Source organism: Gymnoscopelus microlampas (assembly GCF_963454915.1).
Source record: "Gymnoscopelus microlampas genome assembly, chromosome: 9".
Lineage (NCBI taxonomy): Eukaryota > Metazoa > Chordata > Actinopteri > Myctophiformes > Myctophidae > Gymnoscopelus > Gymnoscopelus microlampas.
This window is the reverse complement of record NC_139946.1, coordinates 42,297,725-42,323,470: the sequence shown is the minus strand read 5'-3', so window position 1 is coordinate 42,323,470 and position 25,746 is coordinate 42,297,725. Positions and strand designations below refer to the sequence as shown.

The following is a 25,746-nucleotide window of genomic DNA, read 5'->3' as shown; positions in this document are numbered from 1 at the left end:
TATAAGCAATTTAGTACAAGGTTTTACCCACTGAAATGGTACGGATATGATATCTGGCCTGGCCCATGGACTATATAAGCAGAGAGATGCTTACAATAACAGCCTGGGCAAAATTCATCTTTCTGACAGAATAATTTCCAAAGCCTGAACTCCCAACTGGGCTACAGTACTTGTGGAACGTCTAAGCCGTGTGTGCAAGTTGTTTCTCTCAATGAGAAAGGTAGGAGTCTTTATGTACAGACTAAGGACTGTCTATGTGTCGACAACAGAACTAGTCTCCACTCTTTATCTCTCCTCTCTCTCTGGTATATGGAGTACTGTACATCCACTACATCGCCAGCTTTGAAATGCAGAGCTTTGAAATTGCCTTTGTGTCGGAATGTGCATGTGTGCACGTTAGTGTGTCTGCTGGCAATGATGTGCATCTATGGTGTCTGTGTGTGTACATAATATCCTGCAGAGTGCAGACATTACACTGCATTTCTCATATTTCTTGATCGTCTCATTGTCTCAGCCTTCAACTCTCTACCTGCGCTCTGTGCGTGTCGCGCGTGCGTGTGCGCGTGTGTGTGTGCGTGTGTTAATAAGACCTTTACACCCTTCTTTCATCACACAGGCCATGAGATATAGTATAGGCCTTGCTTGAATCCATTTGGCTCAAGGATAATCCTCTGACTTGGACTCAAGCCAGTCTCTTGCTATCATGTGTGCGTATTCACAGGCACACACACACACACACACACACACACACACACGAACACAACACATACACACACATACATACTTGTTGAGTGGCGGGGAGAATGTAATGTACGTTATTAAAAACATAGATCCATCTCTTGATATTAGCACCAGAGAGAGACATGCATCACCAGCATAGACACATACACATGTACCTAATACAACCTAGATCCACATCAATACACAGACAAAGAAACACATACTGTAATCCACACCAATACACAGACGAAGAAACACATAATCCACCAGGGTTGCCAGATCTGCTTATTATAATTTCCCCGCAAGATTTTATTTGAAAATAGCCGATCTACAAGCTCACAACGCGTCGCATCGCGACGCGTTGTGAGCTTGTAGATCGGCTATTTTCAAATAGCTGATGTATATGTTAAAGTGAACAGGTGGCCCACAGTCGCTTCTTTTGGGCTGGTTTTCCTAGACCTGGTTGCTTGTTTCTCTCTCACAGAATCTGGCAACACTGTAATCCACACAAATACACTGATGAAAAAAAACACATAAATCCAACCGGACACCCACAAAATGTGTGTATATTCTAGGCGTGCAAACTGGAGTCTGTAAAACCATTTGACACAGCAAGGAGTCAAACCCGCTATGGGTTCAATAGCCCTAACCATTGGTTTGTGAAATTGAATCTGCAAACCCCTACAGTACACAGGAACATCATGGAGAGATCAGAACAACCATCCTCACCATCCTATGTATAGTTTCACACTTATAATCCCAATTTCCCATAGAAGGAGGCGTAGAAGAGGTTCATCTGGAGCTAATGAGCCGTGTCCGTACATGCTGCCGTGCTACTGTGAAAACCATGGGCGAAACTGGCATGCTGCAATTCTTTTGACGATGACGAATTTCAATCCAACATGTGGTATATATGCCAATAGACTCTATGCACAGCAGCCATATTGCAAGCAAATTGGGCCTCTTCCCTACTTCCTTCACAGGTGTTACCAATGATTCTAATGAAGGCTCTGTTTAGTGTAGCACAGTGGTTCTCAAACGTTTTAATTTCAAGGACCCCCATAACTCTCAGAGTTACACACCCGTAAGGGGCCATTTGGAACCCCCTCAAGGAACCATGAGGGTCCCTGGACCACACTTTGAGACCCACTGGTGTAGCAGAGTGTTTCCAGTCAACATGCACAATATCAACACCCTGACTGTTTGATCAGAATGGAACAGAGCCTTCATTAGTATCATTGGTAACACCTGTGAAGGAAATAAGAAGAGGCCCAATTTATTTCCAATATGGCTGCTGTGCATAGAGCCTATTGGAAATTGCAATTTTGGAAATTGGCATGTACAGTATACCAAAGTTCCATCAGCTCTTACAAAATGACCGAAAGATGTGCAAATCCAGAAAATATTTGCGGAGTTGAGGGAGCAAATCATCGTCATTGATTTGATGCACTGTTTGAGTTTTAAACAGCTTCCTTACCTATAAATGGGGTCCTGCATCACCATCATCTTGCTCTCGTCCCATGTCCACTCCTTCTTCTGTGGAAACAAATACAACAAAGTGGTCCCTTACTTACACCTAGTGATCATCACCCTATTCTGAGCATAGATAAACATTCGGCAAAAATAGCCAACCTACAAGTTCACAATCGCATTGCTATTTTTGAGATTAGGTGTAGAGGGGTGGAAATCCAAGTACAGACCCCTGAGGAATCCCAGTCAATGAAGTATTTTGGTTAATTTCAAGGATCGCCAGTTTGATATGAATTAAATCACAGACCCCCAAAGGATACTGCAGTGCAATCTACTCTCTAAAGTCCTCTCTAAAATGTTTGAACTCTCAGAACCAGTACCTTACAACAACCGCTCCCAAACATAATGTTGAGTAAATGTTTTTAAATGTAAAATGGTTGGTTGACCTTGGCTTGAGCCAAAATAAATTCTCTTTACAACAAGGGGATAAAGGGCTTTTTACTGTATATCATCAAAGTGTGTTTGTATGCACTACCCATAAGCAGATATATGAACAGATGTAGAGTGGTTTGACCGTGTCAGAATATGCAATTGACCCTCCTGGAGGTGTCATAATATCAATCATGTAAGCAGCTGTGACGGGAGGTCCGGTCCCCACTGGACAATTTAATAACCCCAATTATTACATGTCTACTCTCAAAGTCACCGCTCATCCCGTATCCAACCCAGGTTCCTATACCTTGGTTCTTATCTGGTCTGGATTCTGATGGACGGGGGACTGTCAAATCTGTACTGGTAAATGCAACTATTTCATTAAGAATTCTATCTGTTTACTATTAATATCCATGTCATCTCCATCTTCATCTGTCCCTGGATCTCTTGCTCTCTCTCTCCCTCCCTCTCGCTCGCTGTGATTGAATCTAGTCCCATTTAATGTCACAAACAAAATGTCAGCCTTCTAATTCACAGGAATTATTCCCCTATATATTGATTTCCATCTCTGCTAAGCACCGCTGCCATAATCGTTCCAATAGCATACCTACGGGGCACACGCATACACACACACACATACACACACACACAAGACTGAGGGATGTTAAACGGATGGCTGGCGGTCATACTGACACTTGTGGCAGGGGAGAGAGAGCCACATGAGGGGATCAGACAGGTGGAGGAGGCTAACACATGGTTCCTCTGTCCCACGACCCGCTTTCATTCTGCTCATGGCACCAATTAGTCCCACATCAGGCTGGGATTCTTGGGATTATTGACTTCAATTTACCCATGACTGTCAATAGGACAACAGACAGGGACATTCACCCCATCCTTCCAGTCTCCCAGGGGGAGAGAGAGAGAGAGAGGAGAAAACAATTTACTGCTGTCCCTTTTGATTTATACTTCGCCATACACTGTGTCCTCAGTGTTCATTTAACTCTGAGACGGGTCCATTTGGTTCCATTTCTACACTCTCAGAGTTGCAAATAGATAAATTAACACAATTTTGTTTTACAGTGTATGGCACTGAAAACGAAAGATTTTTCACAAAAACGCAAGCAACACCAACACCTATGAATCACTAGGGATTGAGTTTCTCTCTGTAGCATTAGTTGTTGTTTCTAAGAGAGACACTGCTGCTCGCTTTGTACGGAACAAAAAAAAAAATGCTGTTGTACATTCCAAAGGTTTGGAAAGGTCTTGTTCAGTCGATGTTAAATTCATTGCTCGGGGTCCCGCAGAGGATAGCCGACCTCTGCCCACAAACCGCTGGATGTTTGTTTGTGCGGTAGAAGAACAAGTGCCTCCTCTAGAAAACAGCGAAAGTGGTCGATGCAGATTGATGGAGTGAGATAAAAAAAAATGAGAGAATAAAAAAACTATGTGTAAAAGGGACATGGACAGGACTACAGAATGGACTCCCATAAACTCTGTTTACTCGTTTATCTCCTGTCACTTCCTCTGTGCTTCTCGTCTGTCTCGTCTTGTTGTCTCTGTGGATTCCAGCCATGCAGCTTTCCTCGCATCGCGAAACACTTTGCTCGTTGTCATCAAAGTCTTAGCACTCCCTCAAGGTTTCACCTCTCCTCTCTCTTCTTCTGCTCCCTTTCACCTCGTTCTCTCACCCACACGGCTTTCCTCACCTCCTTTCTTTTCGCATAATGACCCTTTCATCCCTTCCCCGTCTTATCCTGACAGATATATCGGTTTGGCTGTCTGGCCAATACATCGGCCATTATTTGACTTAGTATGCAGCCAGAGTGTCGTGTCCTGGCATCCCTATTTTAGGCATCATAAGAGATTTTTTTAGTACGTTTTCAAAACGTTTAAAAACGTACTAAAAACTAAATTGGCCAAAATACCGGTCAAAACACTGGTAACCTCTGGTCCAGGTCCAGGACAAAATCGGGATCGGCATTGGAACCAAAAATCTGGCGTCAGTCGGGCTCTACTTTCATTCCTTCCACTGATTTCTTTCCTCTCGTCTTCATCACCTTCCCCTCTCTGCTAATCTTCCTCCACTCCTCTCCTCTAATTACATTACGTCATCACCTCCTCTTACTGCCAGCCAGAAAGTGAACTTAACACAGGAAATAAATGTAACTGGTTCCTTAAGACCAGGAAATGACACGGCTTACAAAAGGGCTGTGTAGGAGACTTAAGTGAGACGGGTAATCACACAAAAAGGGCTTTGGGGTCTGAAGAGAATATTGTGAGGGGTTTGGGCTGTCCTTTAACGTTGGTCGAAAAGTAATCACGTCTCTGTGACTCAGTAAGGGACATCATAAGGGACCACCCGCCCCCCCAAAGAGTGGGGTAGGGGGGGTTTTGTGACATCTAATGCATGTCACAGAATTTATTTCTCTAACACCCCTTAACTAAATAACTGTCATAAGGGCAATCCATGTTATTGTCTATTCACAGCTTCAGCCATATACCGAAAGCAGCAACTAGATGGTGATTGAAAATCTGACGCACGCAGACCCCCATCTCAAAATGTTTTGTTCCAGGGACCCCCCCCAGAAGCAAAGATTTGAGTTACAAAAAATATATATATTCAAAGATTTGCAAAAATGATCAATTTTTTTCAAAAAAATAGCAGATCTGCAAGCTCGTAGCGCGGCACTCTGTGCCACGCTACGAGCTTGTAGATCTGCTATTTTTGAATAGCCAAAGACATCTAAAATGACACAGATTTTTTACCGGATTGAATGGGTTCAAAGAATTGTCAACATTAATTGGTAGCTACATCTTTAGTTTTTCTATGATCTGAACAGGGATTTGTTGTTCACAATGTGGCATTATCAGGGTAAGATAAGATCGATAGTGAGTTTACAAGGTCCTTTCGGATTAGCTTGTGTCAGAGATGCAGGACGTGTATAGTGTTCACCATCACTGCATGGGCCGTCATTAGTCTGAAACTTGAAAACCTGAACAGCTGCAAAACCAGATTATTTTAGAACAATCGTGCTTTGCTTCAGACTTGTAAAAGTATTGTCTTTTAGACCAGTGGTTCTCAAACTTTTTCATGTCAAGGACCCCCAAATTGACACTTATTAGTCCGCGGACCCCCATTTGAAAAGATATGCCACGGACCCCCCATAAGAGATGATTTTTACAAGTCTAGCAGTCAATCCTAAACCATTTTAATTGAAGGACCCCCAGTTTGGCATGCATAAGGCTATGGACCCCTATTTTATGGCATTTCTATCTCTGTGACTCTGAGAGGGTACGGGTCCATTTGGTTCCATTTGTACACTCTCAGAGAAACAAGACCCATAAGGGTCCATTTGGTTCCTAACTATCCATCATTTAGCTGGGGACCCCCTGGAACTCCCTCAAGGACCCCTGGGGGTCCCCGGACCCCACTTTGAGAACCAATGTTTTAGATAGGAATGCAAAGTACAGGTCAGTTTCGAAGTATCATTGTCTGACCTTGAGCTCCACGAGAATTCATATTTTTGGCTCCATGGCTCTTGCTTTGGTATTGAAATGATATTGTGGTGACATGCGAGACGGTGAGCAAAGCTCTCTCTCCCAAAGTATGACGAACTGACAGAAGAAGACAACATTTTCACTCAGAGAGGGCGTGGCGGTAGCTAAATGGATAGTGAGTCGACCACAGAAATGCCACGTCCCCAGTTCCATTTTGGCAGAAGGTTTGTGTCCCTCGCCTCAATCAATTTCATGTCTCTCTACACCAGCGTTTCTCAAACTTTTTCATGTCAAGGATCCCCAAAATTATATTTGGCCGCGGACCCCTATCTCAAAATGTTTTGTTCCAGGGACCCCCCAGAAGCAAAGATTTCAGTTACAAATGTTCACTTTAAATGTATATATATTCAAAGATTTGCACAAATGTTCACGATTTTTCAAAAATAGCAGATCTACAAGCTCATAGCGCGGCACTCGGTGCCGCGCTATGAGCTTGTAGATCTGCTATTTTTGAATGGCCAAACTATAAAATATGGTTAAAGTGGTTGTGACACTCTTAACTCATTTTGCTGGGGACCCCCTGGTACCCCCCCAAGGACCTCTGGGGGTCCCCCGACTCCACTTTGAGAACCAAGGCTCTACTCTACACTGTCCTGTCTAAATATATAAACAAACAATACAAAACACATATCACTCACTTTTTTCTTTTTCCTCAGGTTGATTTTGACGCCGTCCACCGACACCACAATGTTGACCTTCTTTTTCTTGATGTTCTTCACTTTGAACTCATACTGCAGAGAGGGGAAGAGAGAGAGAGAGAAAAGAGATATCCATTAAGATTAGCAGAGGGTCATGGGGACAAGGAACAAGGAGCAAGTCGCTCCCGGGCCAAGTAGTAATCTGGACTCCAGGACATTCTGTATGAGCGGTCAACCTTGGAAGCAAGAGACAGATAAGGACAGACAACTTAACTGTAACAGTTGTACAGAAGAAAAAAAAGACATGTACAGAGATGTCTCCATTACAACCACTTTTGCTGTCCCTTTCACTTTCATAACATCTGTGTCAGCATGCTGTAACATGGCGTTTTAGTATTACTTTTATTAGTGCTATAAATGTGTCACCATTAATATGGCACCGTCACAAATGTTATCAAGGTTCCTGCTCCACTGTTGTGCCACACCCAAGGGGACTTCCGTGGAAAATCCTACTCTGCCGAGGCAGAATAACATGGGTGGATGAAGGGGAACATGTAGCACTCCCATGTATACCAGTTAATGTGTCCCTGAGCAAGGCAATCAGACCCTAATCATTGTCCCAGTGGAGCTACTTGGTCACAGTGGTGGAAAAAGTACTAAATTTTTTGACTTAAGTAAAACTATCAATACTGCAATGTAAAAATACTCTGTTAGAAGTAAAAGTCCGGGATTCAAAATGTGCTTGAGTAAAAGTACAAAAGTATTGGTATCAAAATGTACTTAAAGTACCAAAAGTAAAAGTAGTCATTATGCAGAATGTCCCATTTCACAAATTTCAAATTCGTAAAATGTCTAAAAATCTTTTGAAAATAGCCGCTCTACAAGCTCACAATGCGTCGCGATGTGACGCATTGTGAGCTTGTAGATCTGCTATTTTCAAATGGCCGAAATGTATATAGGGCTGAAGTGGTTAATGGACCGATTAACCACTTCCAATGGTTTGGAATAATAATCAAAATCTACAAAGTAACTAGTAACTAAAGTTGTCAAATAATTGTAGTGGAGTAAAAGTACAATATTTGCCTCTGAGATGTAGTGGAGTAGAAGTTAAAGTACTGAAAACTGGAAATACTCCAGTAAAGTAAAAAATACCTAAAAATGTTACTTAAGTACAGTACTTGAGTAAATGTACTTTAGTTACTTTACACCACTTGTACTGAGAGGCTCCCAGTTGTGTATACGCACAACTGTATAAACGTGGGGCAGGTTACACGGCTTGTTGTTGGCTCATGGTCGTCAGACTCAATGTCTTACGACGGAGGAGAGTCAGTAAAAAAGTCCAGGAAATTGTCTTGGTTGTAAAAGATGTCTGTGGTTGGTCAGAGGAGGTCCGTGGTTGGTCAATTCATGCCTCCAGGCATTTTTATCTTATCTTTTTGTCTTAGGGGAGGTTCTCATCCACTTTTCAATAGTTGTGCTTCAGATGTGAGATACAATATCCATCACTCCGCCGGTGACTGCAAGAGCAGTAACAATGCAACCACTGTGTTTAATTCAGCTATCTGTGTGCTTTATAGAGACAGCCTCTCTGAAAGGAGATTTCCGTGAACTGTGTAACTGGAAATGAACCTGCCAGAGTGGCTAAAGGAAATGTGAGTTACCATGAGGCTTTCCTCTGGAACGGTTGTCCTGAGCTGTCCTTTAACCCATTAAGACCGGGAACGCATCTGTGTCATTTTAGACTTCTTTGGCTATTCAGAAATAGCAGATATACAAGCTCATAGCGCGGCACTTGATGAGCTTATAGATCTATTTTTGAAAAATCGTGAAAATGTGTGCAAATCTTTGAATATATAGTATATTGTTTTGTTAAAGCAATTTTTTTTTCTTTTTCGATCTGTGCTTCTCTGGGGTCCCTGGAACAACATATTTTGAGATGGGGGTCCGTGGCCAAATACATATCATTTTGGGGGTCCTTGAAATGAAATGTTTGAGAACCATTGATATTACAGCAACATAAAAGTTTTTTAAAAAATACATTTTGTAGAATCCTCAGAGGCAAAGATTTTAGTTTAAAAAAATATATAGTCAAAAGATTTGCACATACCCAGGGGGCAAAACCCACCTTTTTTTAGGGTGCTGCATTTGCCCTGCCATGAAAGGTTGGCCACCAGAAATAATATCTATGACCCTCTAGGATCACAACCTATATGGACAACCCGGTCAATTTTTTTGCTGGAAATCCAATATGGCCGCCTCAATATTGGCCCCTATCAGAAAATAGCTTTGGCGATAACTTTTGAACCAGATGGGCTAGAAATGCAAACTTGGTGTCTATTTCATGGTTTCAGAGCATGAGAAACTCAATGGAATACTTATCTTTATGATTAGGTGTGTCTGGACATTTACTTTGCATATTTCCAAGATGGCCGCCACCCGAAAATGAGTTTTACTATGACTTTTACAGTGACAGCTAACTGTTATGGCAAAAAGTCTGCTTTTTAAGCAATATGAACACATTTGGTCAGTTTGAGCTTTCATTTCTATGTTGTCAATATGGCTGCAGTCACAAATAATGTATGGCATTACATTTTTGCTCAGATTCTATCTATAGTTGTGGGGATGATTGCAGTGAAAAATCTGAAAAAAAGCCCACAATGTATCTTATGTATCATTTTAATAAACTAACTACAATATAAACAGACACATGCACACTCCAAGACTTGCCAAAAACTTCAACTTTAGGGCTATACAAATTAACATAGTGGTATGCATTCAAGTTCACATACAAAATATAGACTACTTAGTGACAAACAGAGTAAAAGCGGATTTGAGGTTGCCTACAATGACTACTGCTGTTTTTCTGTCTTCTGTAGGCAGGTCAGGGAGGCATGCAACTTTGGTCTCCTCTTTCAGGACCTTCACAAGGCTTGCCTTGGAACCTGTTCTCATCCTGCCATCTTCCTGGAAGAGGGAGAAGTCACTGCACTCGTGGTTGCCTATAAAGTCAGCAAGGTTGAGTTCTCCACCACTGGCTATGATTTGGGTCATGCGCAGGAGGGCAGTAATTTCATTGCTCTTGGCAGGTGCTGAGGGTTTCCCCTTCGATTTTTTGGATTTTGTGTTTTGAGTGTGGAAAGTGTTAAGCTTCATTATGCTTGTCTTCTTCTGATCACTGGACAGTGATTCACACAGTGCCTTCAGACCCAGTTCTTTCACACTCATCAAGTCGTCCTTGACTGTGGAATCAGCACACTGTCCTGTAGATATGTTGATCATGGATGATTTGCTCACTGTAAATGGGTTAGTCTCCACTGCTGCCATGACCTTGACTACCATCTCTGCATCCCGGGTTACACGACTCTGACCAGACTCATGGTGTGGGTTGGAGGAGTGGAGGTGGAGCATAGACTTGAGCTCTGCAGAGACAGCTGCAGTGAGTGGTTTTGTGTAGACCCATTTTGTCCGGGCAGCAGGGCTGAGTGTAATGCCATCCAGACCGCTTGCTTCCTTGGCATCAGCATTATAGGTCTGCTCCAGTAGCATGTCAAGAGCAACACTGTTGTGGCTGCCATCTGCTCGTCTGCCAACAAATACACCTGCCATCAGTGCTTCATGTACCTCTGAAGCTGTTTCTGGTAGTTTCTTCATCTCAGCCAAATACAGAGGTAAAGATTGCTGCCCGTACTTGTAGTGGCCTGCTGCAGTGAGGTCGGGTAGCATTCTTGCTGATTCACAGAGATGTCCTGTCCAGTCACCTTCCCGATCGTAGTAGATAAACCTTTGGAGAATATCTGACATCTCCAGGAAGGTTGCCCAGAGGACTGCAGTTGGTTGCCCATTCAATGATTCCTGAAAAAGCAGCAGCTACTCTCCTAGGACTGCCATCTCTGGACGCCTCGCCTGGATAGCAATGCAGTCCCCCTTGCATCTACCGAGCCAGCCTGGCCTGTGTCAATGAACAAGGCAATATCATGCAGCTGTATCAAAGGCTGCCAGAAAAACTGTTCCTGTGCAAAGAAGGAAATTCCATGCTACTTAGGATGCCGTTGCCAGGGACTGGAGACACGATGCAGCAGGATCAGTGCAACACGTGACAACAGTGACAGTGAATAGCATTGTACCATAGTATCATTGGCTTTAGAAGCAGGCAAGACAGCACCATAGAGGTCAAAATGAACCTTTTGTAGGCAACCTCAAATCCGCTTTTACTCTGTTTGTCACTAAGTAGTCTATATTTTGTTATGTTTCTTGAATGCATACCACTATGTTAATTTGTATAGCCTTGAAGTTTTTGGCAAGTCTTGGAGTGTGCATGTGTCTGTTTATATTGTAGTTAGTTTATTAAAATGATACATAAGATACATTGTGGGCTTTTTCTCAGATTTTTCACTGCAATCATCCCCACAACTGAGAAAAAATGTAATACCATACATTATTTATGACTGCAGCCATATTGACAACATAGAAATGAAAGCTCAAACTGACCAAATGTGTTCATATTGCTTAAAAAGCAGACTTTTTGCCATAACAGTTAGCTGTCACTGTAAAAGTCATAGTAAAACGCATTTTCGGGTGGCGTCCATCTTGGAAATATGCAAAGTAAAGGTCCAGACACACCTAATCATAAAAATAAGTATTCCATTGAGTTTCTCATGCTCTGAAACCATGAAATAGACACCAGGTTTGCATTTCTAGCCCATCTGGTTCAAAAGTTATCGCCAAAGCTATTTTCTGATAGGGGCCAATATTGAGGCGGCCATATTGGATTTCCAGCAAAAAATTGACCGGGTTGTCCATATAGGTTGTGATCCTACTGGGTCATAGATATTATTTCTGGTGGCCAACCTTTTATGGCAGGGCAAATGCAGGGGGGTACCCTTTGCCCCCTGGGTAACACATTTTAACGATTTCTTTCAAAAATAGCAGATCTACAAGCTCATAGCGCGGCACTCGGTGATGCGCTATGAGCTTGGAGATCTGCTATTTTTGAATAGCCCAAAGAAATCTTAAAATGACACAGATGCGTTCCCCGTCTTAAAGAGTGAATAAAGCACCAGTAGAACTTGTTACAGCAATGAGCCTTTCTTGCATAAATGAAACTCAAAGAACTTGTTACAGCAATGAACCTTTTTTCATCGATGAAACACTATAAAGGAAATAAGGTAAGGAACAAAACAACAGCCAAACAGTGTTGATAACTGCACATGGTTGCATCTTCCGTACTGTATATTGCACAGTCCTATAATTCTTGCTTTTTTGCTGTGTCTATTACTTTTGTAGAACAGTGAACTTTACAAGAACTTCCACAGAGCATATCTAACACACCGTGCACCGACAAGTTGACAAGTTATGACAACTCATTCTTATTTACAGCAACAACAAAAATGTTCCCTCTAGAGCAGCAAGCAATTATTTACAGTCTTTAACGCCTCAGGGACGACTTATGAAGCAGGGTTACAGCATTTCTGTATGGTACTACAATCAGTTCAGAACGAGTTCAGAACTGGTTCCAGTTTATTGACAATATCAACGCAAGTGACCTTTATTTGTGGGGGGGTTTGAACTTGTTACAAAGGAGAGAGACGGGAGGAAACACTGAGGGAAAGTAGAGAACTGAAATTCAGCAAATGGCAGGGAATCTAACCGGGTATTTGAGCCTACTGTATGTGCAGTTGTGCACACTAACCACCCGGTTATCGGGTGGCCCAACGCAGGTGACTTGTCCAAACCCCTACTCTGAAAGGGCACATTTAACGGAGACAGAAATTAGTTATAATAACTGTTACTGACAGCACATTCTGAGGTAGACACAGGTGTGGGCAATTGCACTCGTCTTCCAAGTGTGTGTGTGTGTGTGTGTGTGTGTGTGTGTGTGTGTGTGTGTGTGTGTGTGTGTGTGTGTGTGTGCATTCTAAGAATCTGCTCTGACTTCTCTCTGGTTTCGACGTCATAGAGGGCTATATGATATCAGTTTATGAACGGTCAGAGTAGATACTGTAGTAATATAGTAATATATATATTTTCATCTTTAAAATTTGCATTTTATTTTTTTAGAAAATAGCTACAAGCTCTCGTGTCATGAGCACATTGTGCACTTGTAGAACGTCTAAAAATATAGGGCATTCATATGAAAACATAAAAAGATGAAATTTCTGCCCGACAGTGACAATATACAGTGTATATACTGTATATATAGAGATTTTTTCCTCAGTTGAACCCCAGTGTATGAAGTGCAGTAGCATAGTACGAGTGTGTATAGTGTGTGCGAACGCAGAGAACTCTCCAGGCATGAAGACCGGTCTTCCAGGAGTGCCATATTGCCAGGCAGACAAAATCCATACACCACTAACAAGCCAGTGTACAGTGTAGTACTGCATGTTGAAACCAGGTATCAGTGACACACTGGTCTAACTCGACACACCACATGGGGGAAGGTGGTACTCACATTGAGAGTATTTATAGATTCATCCAACAGCGAGTGCACATACACTAAATATTGCATCGCAATGTGGAAGGCCACTGTGTGGAGCGTTGGTAACAGGACAGCCGTCATAGTAGCATTAGCCATGCTAGCTGGGCATTGATCCCTTGGGGCTTGTTATTCAGGCAATGTGATATGAAGCAGTTCACACTCACAAAAAAAGGTGAAAGGTGACCTAAAAAGGACCAAAAATTCATAACCCAAACCATGCTAGACATGGTTAACCCATTAAGACCTGGAACTGTGTCATTTTTAGATTTGATCTAAAAAGCATTATTTTACACTTTGGGCTATTCAAAAATCGTGAAAATGTGTGCAAATCTTTGAATATATATATTTTTAAAGCGAACATTTTTAACTCAAATCTTTGCTTCTGGGGGGTCCCTGGATCAAAATATTTTGATGGGGGTCCGTGGCCAAATACATATAATTTTGGGGGTCCTTGACATGAAAAAGATTGAGCACCACTGATATAGAAACATACGTGTTTTCAGAAAACTGTTGGGATTTAGGAGACATGTAGAATCGGCTTCAGGTCTCAATGGGTTAAATATTTAGAAAAATATTCACATTGTTGTCATGTGTTCTGTATTGGATACCGTGAGGATTAGCATTGTCCTCAGGCTAAGGTACCTCCCTTGCCGACAATTCACACTGCGGAATTTTAACGAGCCGAGATGTCAGTCCTCCCCGTTCTAATTTAATGTTTCATGCTAATGATGAGCATATTTGTCACAGGAATTATGACAAACAACCACCGCTGAATGAACACAGTCACAGTGTGGTCAGCAGACCTTTTGTCACAGTCGATTTAAAAAACATAAATCAGACGCAGACTCCGTCCCATGCACTCTCCCTGATGAGACTCATGAGCATTGTATCAACGTCTCAGTTCAGGGGCAACGATAAAGACATCTAAAAACGAAATGCTGACCCATTAAAACAAAGAAAGAGAGAAACAGAGTGAGTGAGTGAGTTTAGTTTAGGTGCGTGCATGCGTGTGCACGAAAGAACAGACAGGTTAGCTTTCCCCACAGGTTCTCATAGGAATCAAGGATTGAGCAATTTCACACAGTAGTTGGGAGGTGGTTCTATTCTACTGCCCAGCGCAGATGTTGCATTGAGTTGAAATTGGATTCTAGTGAAACACCTGCCACTTTTTACAGGAGGTCACATAGACACACGGTCTGGAAAAGAAATAAGTTATGTATGAGCTGTATCTGTCTCTGAGTAGCTATGTATCTGCCCATCTGTGTCACTCCGTCTGTCAATCCAGGCAATGTATTTATTTATTTATCTTATTATCCTGCCAATTTGGTCGGTGCCAATTCCCCCATGTGGTATAGTCCCTGTCACTCACTGCCTGCCAACCCGTACTGTTGTTGTTGGGAGATGGGTATGGACCACCAAGTTTCCGCCGATACACGGAGTCATAAAAAGGACCCCAAGGAAACAAGCCATGGTGCTTTCTTGGGTTTAAAATCCTCTTTAACAGAGATTTTATTGCACTGTACTTCCCAGTGATTGTCTTTGCAAACTGTTAACCCTTTAAGACCGGGAACGCATCTGTGTGTCATTTTTAGATTTCGTTGGGCTATTCAAAAATAGCAGATATACAAGCTCATAGCTAGAAATCTTAAAATGACACACAGATGCGTTCCCGGTCTTAATGAGTTAATAAAAGTATTCAATCAAAAACCAAATCAATCAATCAGTCAGTCAGTCGCTTCTTTTCCCCTGACAGTGAGGAGTTTCACTGTGAGGACGGCAGCATTCTTTAGTATAAATCTGTGCCAGAGTGCCTTCTTTTTGCAAACTACTAATAAAGTATTCAATCAATAAAAATAAAGATTTTTTTTCTGCTCCCTGCTGCTGAACAGGCACCCAGACAAACCTGTATAGAGACACTAGTGCAGCGACAGAGATAAGCTTCTCTTGTCAGCTTCCTACCCGCAAACACTGCCAATTGTGTTCGTTAGAGCGCCTGGCCAAGCCAGAGGCACCTCAGAGGATTCTAAACCGTCTCCACAGAGGTTGGAAGGAACTTATTTATTTACCTCTGTGCCACACGGACACGCAAGCCAATTTATGTGTTCTTATTTAATAAGTCGGTCAACCTGTGTCCATCTTGTCATCCATTTTTCTGTTATTCACCAGGCTATAGCCAGGCTATAGAGCCTGGTGAATATAGATATAGAATATAGATATTCAGCTACAGTAGTCTGTCAGTCTGCTTATACCAGTAAATACCATCTGTCTGGCAGAACATTGGTTCTGTTTACAAATCAGAGAGCCAATATCTGTCCATCTGTCTATAAATGTCACAGACGTGTCTGTCATTCAGTCAGGATCGGTTCCAACGGTCAGAATGGGATGGGGGCCTCGTGTGATGATAACAGAGCTGAATGACTGAAGGCACAGAACACAGAAGGATGTTTTGTGTGGAAAATAGGCAGTGGATAAGTCGTGATGACCCAAAGAGATGACCCATCTCAATATTGTGCATAAATGTTGTGCAGAGAGAGCAGTTGGTGAGGACAAGGAGAGGAAACATAACAAACCTACACATATAAATATATAAATAAACACTTGAGGATTTTACTGTGTATCATCACCTCGAATACAACCACACGTATATTAACCCATTCAATCCAGGAACGCGTTTGTGTCAGATTTTAGCTATAACCATTATTTCATACTTTGGCTATTCACGCGCTACGAGCTTGTAGATCTGCTAGTTGTTTTTAAATCATGAAAATTTGTGCACATCTTTGTCTGTATTTTTTAAAGCAAACATTTCTAAAATATTCTGTTCCAGGGACCTCCAGGAGCAAATATTTGAGTTACATGTTCACTTAAAAAATATATAAACATTCAAAGATTTGCACACATTTTCACAATTTTTCAAAAGTAGCAGATCTACAAGCGCGTAGCGCGGCACTCGGTGCCACGCTACGAGCTTGTAGATCTGCTATTTTTGAATAGCCATAGAAATCTCACATTACAGATGCGCTCCCGGTTATAATGGGTTAAGAATGCTCAGCGAAGATAGCCTGAAGGGTAGCACAGTTCAATATAGATCTATAATATCGAATTGCACATCACCGTTGCGATGTCCAACAACTTAATCACACATCATACATATGTTTATATACAGTTATCTATGGTGCAGCCCTGATCAGTATTCCTACTGCACCCATTTCTGTGTCTATGTCTGTCACAGTCTGTCAGCCACAGCCTGTCAGACAGACTATGTGCTCGTTGAGTGGGTTTGCACTAAGATATATAGTATACTGTGTACATGATTCTACACACAGTACTTACTTGTCATGCATGTCACAGGCTAGCTACCATCTAACGTAGAATACATGGTGCTAGACTCAAGCTGCCTTACTCTGGCCAATTACAAAACACGGTATTACCTGCAACACTGCACTAGTGCCGTAAGGTGAATGTTTTATTGAGTCGATATCACAGGAAAACATGGGAGAGTAGCGAAGCGGACACTCTCTGGAGTAGTGTGTGTGTGTGTGTGTGTGTGTGTGTGTGTGTGTGTGTGTGTGTGCGGTGTAAACTGTACATGTTTTTTCAGCTGTAGCAACTGTGAGTCAGTCAGTATAGGATAGAAAATTTAGCGAGATAGATTCCAAGGTGTCAAGTGTGTGTGTGTGAGCATAGTTTCTGTTTTTGTGTGCCAGTGTGTGAAACGCGAACAGCGTTTTACTATCACTTCGCAGTATTTTTCCTTACTACATTAGCAGAGTTGGGGACGGTGGGTGTTGTCAATTCTAATACATCCCAAATACCCAATCACAGCACCGGCCTCAGTGGCTTGCCTCGTTAATTACTAGATTCTCAACCCGCACCTCACGGGTTTGGCGGTAAGACATTACTCCAACAACCACGGACTACTTTTTTTATACGCCGATAAAGTATAGTTTTGGACCACGGCGGAGGGGCGCAGTCTCAAGCGAACTTGAGCCACGAGAAGCACCACCGAGCGCTAAAGTGCGCAAGTTGTCGTGCTGAAGATCGAAGATCGCTTGAGCCTACTCAGCCCCGTCTGAGTTATGTACCGATAGGCACAGAAGCTGTCCTCCTGGCCCTGTCCCCCGCTACTGCGAAGCCTTAGTAAAGCGCTGTTTGCGCGTGAAACTGTACTGTTGTTTATTTGGATCCCCCTTATCCCCCCTACTACCGACTCTTCCTGGGGTGACCACACAAAAAGAAATTGCATTACATGAAAACATATGACAGTATAGGAAAACAGTTAAATAATTTATAACAGTCTGTAATGTGGCCAATATATCTATATCAATATTATCAAATATTTATATTGTGGTATTTTCTCAAATAATAGTGATATTTGGTTTTGCCTACTCTATAACATCCAGCCGTAGCTTTGGTAAATAACTACTTTGAGTGTGCGCCCTGTGTGTGTGTGTGGCATGTACGAAGGCTGAGGTCAGAGCCCAGTCAGCATCACTCCATGAGAGAGTGAGAGACGCATTAACACTGAAAGAAGCTGAGGTTAGCCAGCAATCCAATCAGTTCCTTCACCCCAGGTTACAACTATGTGCTGACCACAATACTCGCTGCTGCTGCTCTGTGTGTGTGCATGTGTGTGTGCGTGTGCGTGTGCGAGTGTGTTTGAGTCAGTAAAACATTTCAGCTGACATGAACGATTACAATTTGAGAATAAATCACTTCAGCTTTTCATATTCTGTATGTACTGCCGATTGTGAGACACAAGCTTTTATTAGTACAGCACTTTTCAAAACAAAGTGCTTTATCGAAATCAGGATCAAAACAAACAACAGACGAGCAGCAACACTTGTGTGTTGTTCTTAACGGAAGAAGATAACAGGACAATTAGGACAGAGACAATGAGGGAAATCAAATAGATCAAATCTGGGGGGAAAAAGTAGAACATGACAGAAATACAATAACAAAACGTGCTGCTCTTTGGAGAGTATTCTCCTGTCCGCAGTCAATAAATCCATCAATAAACCTGTATGAGCAAACCCAAGAGAAATGTGCCTTCCTTCAGAGATTTGTGTATACATGAGAAGATAGACAAAGAGAGCGAGAGAGAGACAGAGACTGAGAGAGACAAACAAACAGTGACAGAGACAGAGAGAGACACAGATAGACAGACAGACAGACAGCTCTCCAATGAGTGTTAGTACCGAGTCTGCAAAAGTGTGCAAATAAGTTCAAAGTAAGACGGAGTGGTGTTTGTGCATCTAAAGAATGTGCGAACAGAGAAATGCACCTGTCTACGATGTTAGACATTGATGTATTCGGTATGAGAATGTGTCAAGACGTGTCTGCTACACTGACTGATTGATATCCTCGGAGACCATTTACCAAAGCAGCTATTTGATAGATTTCAAACCCGGGCTCGTCTCGAATGTGCCGTAATGTGACAAATAGCATGGGCTCGTCTGCGTGTGTGTGTGTTCCAACCACATCGTTCAGTCCCCATCAACCAACAAGATGTCCATTAAGAGGACGTAGAACTCCATCGCCGTTATCATTTACCATTTGAAGCAGCCGCAAATGTTATCTTCATTAAATGGTAAAAGGTGCATTTATATAGCGCTTTTATCCAAAGCGCTTTACATAGATTGTGCATTATATTCAGCCATTCACACACACATTCATACACCGATGGCGGAAGAAACCATGCAAGGCACCAACCTGCTCATCGGCAGCAATTAAGGGTTCAGCGTCTTGCTCAAGGACAATTAGACACTAACTCTGGGGGAGCCCGGCATCGAACTGAGAACCTCACCGTTCCCATCCGGCCGCTCTACCACTGAGCCACTGCCGCCCCTACATTTGTACGCTCTCAGGTTTATGGATAAATTAACGCTGAGGACTGTGTATTGCAAATTTGCAAAACACTACAAACTACAATATGCTATAAACAGCTAATTTATGGTATAGTAGAAGCATTTAATTAATTTGATGTATATGAACTGAGATAGGATGTTGCATTTTATGCGTACATTTCATCATAGCATGAATATAACAGGCATGAATATCCTGTGCATTGCTAAGAAAAGATTGAACTTAGGCAAAACTTCCATTACAAGTATGTTACTTATGCTGCACATGTGCCAACTCACCACAAGCACTACTTGACACTGCCAAGTATCAAGTGTGTGTGTGTGTGTGTGTGTGTGTGTGTGTGTGTGTGTGTGTGTGTGTGTGTGTGTGTGTGTGTGTGTGTGTGTGTGTGTGTGTGTGTGTGTGTGTGTGTGTGTGTGTGTGTGTGTGTGTGTGTGTGTGTGTAAACAACACAATGAAGATGAATAGTGGAAACCAAGAATAGGCTCTACCTGTCACGCAAACACTGTTGGCTTTGTCTTGTCATTCAGCCAACGTTTACAGTCCATATTTCCATTATTTCCTGATAAACAAGTCATTATTTCCTGAAGGTCTCTACCTCCGGTGCCTCCATGCAATCCATCATTTTGCCAACAAAAGAAGGCACCACGCCGACACAATGGTGTCCTCCGAACAAAATGCTATTTTCACTCACAAGAAAATATCAGCCCGGAGCCAGGAGGCCAACATGAAAAGGTTTTTGCATTTCCCAATGATGGCTGCGAGTGCGAACGCATTCAGAGGCAAAGTTCACGTTTTTGCCACATATCCCATTAAGACCTGGAACGCATCTGTGTCACTTTTTGATTTGAGCTTAAAAAAGCATTATTTTACGCTTTGGCTATTCAAAAATAGCATATATACAAGCTCATAGCGCGGCACCGAGTGCCGCGCTATGAGCTTGTAGATCTGCTATTTTTGAAAAATCGTGAAAATGTGTGCAAATCTTTGAATATATCGTTCAAGCGAACATTTGTAACTCAAATCTTTGCTTCTGGGGGTCCCTGGAACAAAATATTTTGAGATAGGGGTCGGCGACCAAATACATATAATTTTGGGGGTCCTTGAGATGAAAAAGTTTGAGCACCACTGATATACAAACATACGATTTTTTCAGAAAACTGTTGGAATTTAGAAGACATTTGTAGAATCGGTCTTAATGGGATATACTACAGACTTCACAGACACACACACACACACACACACACACACACACACACACACACACACACACACACACACACACACACACACACACACACACACACACACACACACACACACACACACACACACACACACACACACACACACACACACACACACACACACAATGGCATAGAGAGCAGGGGCAGTCAATTATAGTATTCACACCGGTATAGACACCGCAGCCAGCCAGGGGAGACCTTTCAAAAGGTGCCAGGTCCTGAATTACACAACCTATTATTTAGCTCTTTGACAAAAGGCCTGTTTTAAAGGCCTTATGTGCGAGTTCCCCCTCCATCTTGTTTATAGAGAACACGGTCTCTCTGCCAGCCTTGTGTCTGGACCCTGCTAAATCAGCCGGACCTTTCCTGACCTGGTCAGATGCACACACACACACACACACAGAGACATAAACATGCACAAAATGTGCACGCAAACACACACACACACACACACACACACACACACACACACACACACACACACACACACACACACACACACACACACACACACACACACACACACACACACACACACACACACACACACACACACAGAGTTGCACTCAATCAATCTTAACCAACGCCATTAGGGCTGCTTGGCCTATACGCAGTAAAATCCTGTGTGCAAATGGGTCCATTTGTACACGCTTGGAGTTAGCCCATTTAAACCTGGAATGCATCTGTGTAACAACTTTAACCATTATTTTATACTTTGGCTATTCAAAAATAGCAGATGTACAAGTTCATAGCGCGGCACCGAGTGCCGCGCTATGAGCTTGTAGATCTGCTATTTTTGAAAAATCTCGAACATTCGCGCAAGTATTTGAATTATATACTTTTTAAAGGGAACATTTTTGACTCAAATCTTTGCTTCATGGGGGTGCGTGGAAAAACATATTTTGAGATGGGGGTCGGCGGCAAAATATACATATCATTTTAGGAGTCCTTGACATGAAAAAGTTTGAGAAATACTGATATTATAGGAACATACGTTTTTTAGAAAACTTGATAGGATTCAGAAGACATTTGTAGATACGTTCCAGGATTGAATGGGTTAAAATGAACACTCAGGCGTTTTCTGTGTGCTCGCCCATCTCAGGCACAGATCTACAGAGCGGTGACACCTCTACAAAGAGGAGATAGCAATGCTGTCAGGAGGAAACCTCATTCAAAACTGTTACTTTTCAGGATAGTGTGAGTGCTGCGCTATGAGCTTGTATATCTGCTATTGTTTTGAATAGCCAAAGAAATCTTAAAATGACACAGATGCGATCCCGGTCTTAAAATATGGACATAAGAGGTTTCTGGGCAACAGCAGCGATAGACGGAGAGAGAGAGAGAGAGAGAAAAGGGAGTGTGAGGTTGAAAGAGAGAGAGTGACAAGGACGTAAAAGTGAGGAGTAGACAGGCTGATAGAGAAAGGCGAGGGACAGAGATAGTCACATAATGACCACCTGACAGGGTCATGGAGGGTTATATACACACACACTGACACTCACCGCAAATATCATTTTGTCACCACAGCTAAAAGTGAAGAGCAGATACCAGTGTCCAATTATAGGTGTGATAGCAGACTATAACAGGGTATTGAGTAGGTCTGTGCGAAAAGAGGATAAAAAATCAAATATCATAATATTATTTTTCAGGCAAAGGACCCCACGCTAGCAGAGAGAGATAAAGCAGGGACCTCCACTACATATTGAATAAAATTGTGTTGCAGATTACTTTTTTTTCCATAGATTTCATAGATAGCTTCATTGACTTGTTTTGACATACATTATCTTTACTATTAATATGTTGGATTCGTGTTTATGTGTGTTTTATGACAATTAACGTTAACGTTCGAAACCCTCAATACTAAGTCAATTTGACCGTTGGCTCTGTACTTGGTCTGCTCTTTTTCCCCTCTACACATTATCCGCTATGAGCTTGTAGATCTGCTATTTTTGAAAAATCGTGAAAATGTGTGCAAATCTTTGAATATATATATTTTTAAATCAAACATTTTTAACTCAAATCTTTGCTTCTGGCGGTCCCTGGAACAAACTATTTTGAGATGGGGGTCTGCGGCCAAATACATATAATTTTGGGGGTCCTTGACATGAAAAAGTTTGAGCACCACTGATATAGAAACATAAGTTTTTCAGAATACTGTTGGAATTTAGGAGACGGCTTCAGGTCTTAAAGGTTAAAAGAAATCTACAAGTGACCACTGAGCGTCCGTTTTCTCACCTTGCAAGGGAACACGTATTTCTTTGAATTGGGGTCAAATTATGTCAAAGCCGGACATGCTTTGCAAGGTTTCCATTCGACCCAGCAGGCAACATACAGTACCATGTTCAGTATCCGTTCAGTGCTTATCAGCGTCAACGAATGATTATATTTGAGCTTATTTCAAACTTAAATTCCCGAAGGACTTTCTTCTCTTCCCCTGCCTCATTATATGCCCAGAACCAGCCTCTACCCTCTTTTTGTTCCAGCATTTATCTTAATCTTCTATTCTTTCACCTTTGTGCATTCAAGCATATCACTTCTTCTCTCTCTCTCTCTCTCTCATCATATTTGACACCCTCTTCCATGGTCATATTGGTACAGAGCACACACGTCTCCTACATCCTCGCTTTATCAGTTCTCCTCAGTCTCTTTCACTTCTGTCTCAGCCCCCCTTTGCTCTAACGGTTTCCCTAGTCTCCTCCCTCGCTCCCTGGCTGTTCAATGGCTGCCAAGCAAAATTGTTTGCATAGGGATGTTTCATTTTCATAAAGCAAAGTGTTTAACGCATTAAGACCTGGGACGCATCTGTGTCATTTTTTGATTTCTTTGGGCTATTCAAAAATAGCAGATCTACAAGCTCATAGCGCGGCACCGAGTGCCGCGCTATGAGCTTGTAGATCTACTATTTTTGAAAAATCGTGAAAATGTGTGCAAATCTTTAAATATATATATTTTTAAAGCGAGCATTTGTAACTCAAATCTTTGCTTCTGGGGGATTCAACAGTTTTTTGAAAATAACTTAAGTCGACATATTATCAGTGGTTCTTTTTTTCCATGTCAAGGACCCCCAAAATGACATGTATTTGGTCGCGGACACCCATCTCAAAATATATGTTCCAAGGACCCCCAGAAGCAAAGAATAGAGTTAAAACATTTCGCTTTAAACAATATATATTCAAAGATTTGCACACATTTTCACGATTAAAAAATAATTAGCAGATCTATAAACTCGTAGCGCGGCACATGAGCTTGTATATCTGCTATTTTTGAATAGCCAAAGTGTAATATACAGTAATGCTTTTTTAGCTCAAATCAAAAAATGACACAGATGCGTTCCAGGTCTTAAAGGGTTAAGTATCATCCACAACCTAAATAAAAACAAGACAGCCGTGTGTGAAAGCAGAGACGAGCATGTAAAGGAAATCAGTTTAGTAACACGCAACATAGTAACAATAATAACATGAACACCATAGCACACGCACGGGCACATGCCAGCCTCCAAGATTATTCATTATATTATCTCTCCGCTTGTCAGGATATAAGAACTTTAAAGTCGGATTAAAGTGAATATTTTGCTGCGGTGTTACCTTGTTTATTTTTCTGTTTTGTGTGTTTGAGCGCCGAGAGACCACCATAGATAGTCATGGTTTTCCTTTATATCTTATCTTGCCCTTAAACAAGTGTGGAGGAAAAATAAACTGATAATGCATTTCTCTAGGTTGCATCCGAAGATCCTTTATGAAATAGGCTGTAAAATCCTCAGGGTTCATTTATCTCAGAGAGTATAAAAATGGACCCGTACGGGTATGAAGATTTAACTGCTAAAATAAAATCCTCGGTGTTCAATTATGTTCAGTATGTAAACTCAGAGAGTGTAAAATGTTTGGTTGCATTTGCTCAACCTCAGAGTTAAAGTAACACTCAGGGGTTTGCATAGTGTCTCAGTGCAGTGGAAAGCCAGTAGTAACCCATCAGGATGATAGGATTCATTGATTCATTAAATGCATGGTCTCTTCTCCGTCTCCAGAGGTCTGTCCTCGTTAGTCTCTTGTGTTCTCCTTTTGGCCCCTCGTCTCTCGTCTCTCCTGGGTTTTTACTGCTTATGTGCTCCACCTGTCTTCTCTAGTGTCTCCCTTGAGCCCTCTAACAGCCCCCATGTCTCTGAACCTCTCTGTCTCTAAAGACTCCTTTATACTCCGTTGCATGCCAGCGTTAGTCGCTCGCGATGCGTTTAGACTGAGAGCTTGTAGATCGGCCGTTTTCGCCGACGGACACCCTCGTGTGACGGCAGTATGAATTAAGCATAGTCTCTCCGCCTCTCTTACCTTTTCTCTCGCTCTTTGACTACTTCTCGCTAAAAGGAGGCAGACACAATAACAGTAACAAGCTGACATCTGTCTGGAGGTGCTGCTTTCCTTTAGTCTCTCGCTCTCTCTCTCTCTCTCTCTCTCAAGCCTAATTCATGCATTGGTGAATAAGTGTTGAGTGACAAATTAAGCATTTCCATCAACAACAACAACCACCACCTGTGTCTCCATGTCTCTGTCTGCATTTGGCAGCCAGAGAGACATTTTTTGATTTGAGCTAAAAAGCATTATTTTACACTTTGGCTATTCAAAAATAGCAGATCTACAATCGCACATAGTGCCGCGATACGAGCTTGTAGATCTGCTATTGTAGAGCGTCTATTTTCAAATGGCCGAAATGTATAAAGGGCTGAAGTGGTTAATGTACGTTTTGTAATAATAATCAAAATCTACAAAGTAACTAAAGTTTTCAAATAATTGTAGAGGAGTGAATGTACAATATTTGCCTCTGAGATGTAGTGGAGTAGTAAAGGAAAAGTACTGAAAATTGGAAATACTCCAGTAAAGTAAAAAATACCTCAGAAGTTTGCTTAAGTACAGTACTTGAGTAAATGTACTCAGTTACTTTACACCACCGCCGCCAAGAGGATCTAACTGATCGGCATAATGATCATCTCGTTTTGGTGTTTGATAGGGTTAAGTTCAGGGTCATCAAGTTCTTCCTCCCTCATTAAAAAAAAACATTTCTGAATGGGAGGGCATGCAGCGATTGTCCTTCTGAAATGGCCGTCTGCAAAACGGTTGGGAATTGGAAGCACACAATAGCCTGGAATGTCATTTTAGCTGTAGCATTAAGATCATTCACTGGAACAAAGGGCACTAATTGGAAGGACTAATTGGAAAGGGTGTCTCTGTAATACATCATAATAATATTATGTTCAGAGAAATCTCTGCACAACGAATGTCCCCCTGGATGAAATGTTTAAATCTTTGTTATATATAACATATGTATACATTATATAACATTTGTACACTTT

At 41.9% G+C, this 25,746-nt stretch overlaps 1 protein-coding gene across 1 annotated transcript in view; it reads right to left on the bottom strand.

The window, feature by feature from the left end:
• The window catches only part of LOC311051846 (carboxyl-terminal PDZ ligand of neuronal nitric oxide synthase protein-like), a 229,191-nt gene that overhangs the window by 144,403 nt on the left and 59,042 nt on the right, over positions 1 to 25,746 (bottom strand). Inside the window, exons 3-4 of the mRNA XM_084066511.1 lie at positions 6,819 to 6,911; positions 2,198 to 2,256 (exon numbers count right to left, since the gene is read on the bottom strand). Of these exons, the coding sequence (XP_083922637.1) occupies positions 2,198 to 2,256; positions 6,819 to 6,911 (152 nt within the window). The remainder of the gene's footprint in view (positions 1 to 2,197; positions 2,257 to 6,818; positions 6,912 to 25,746) is intronic.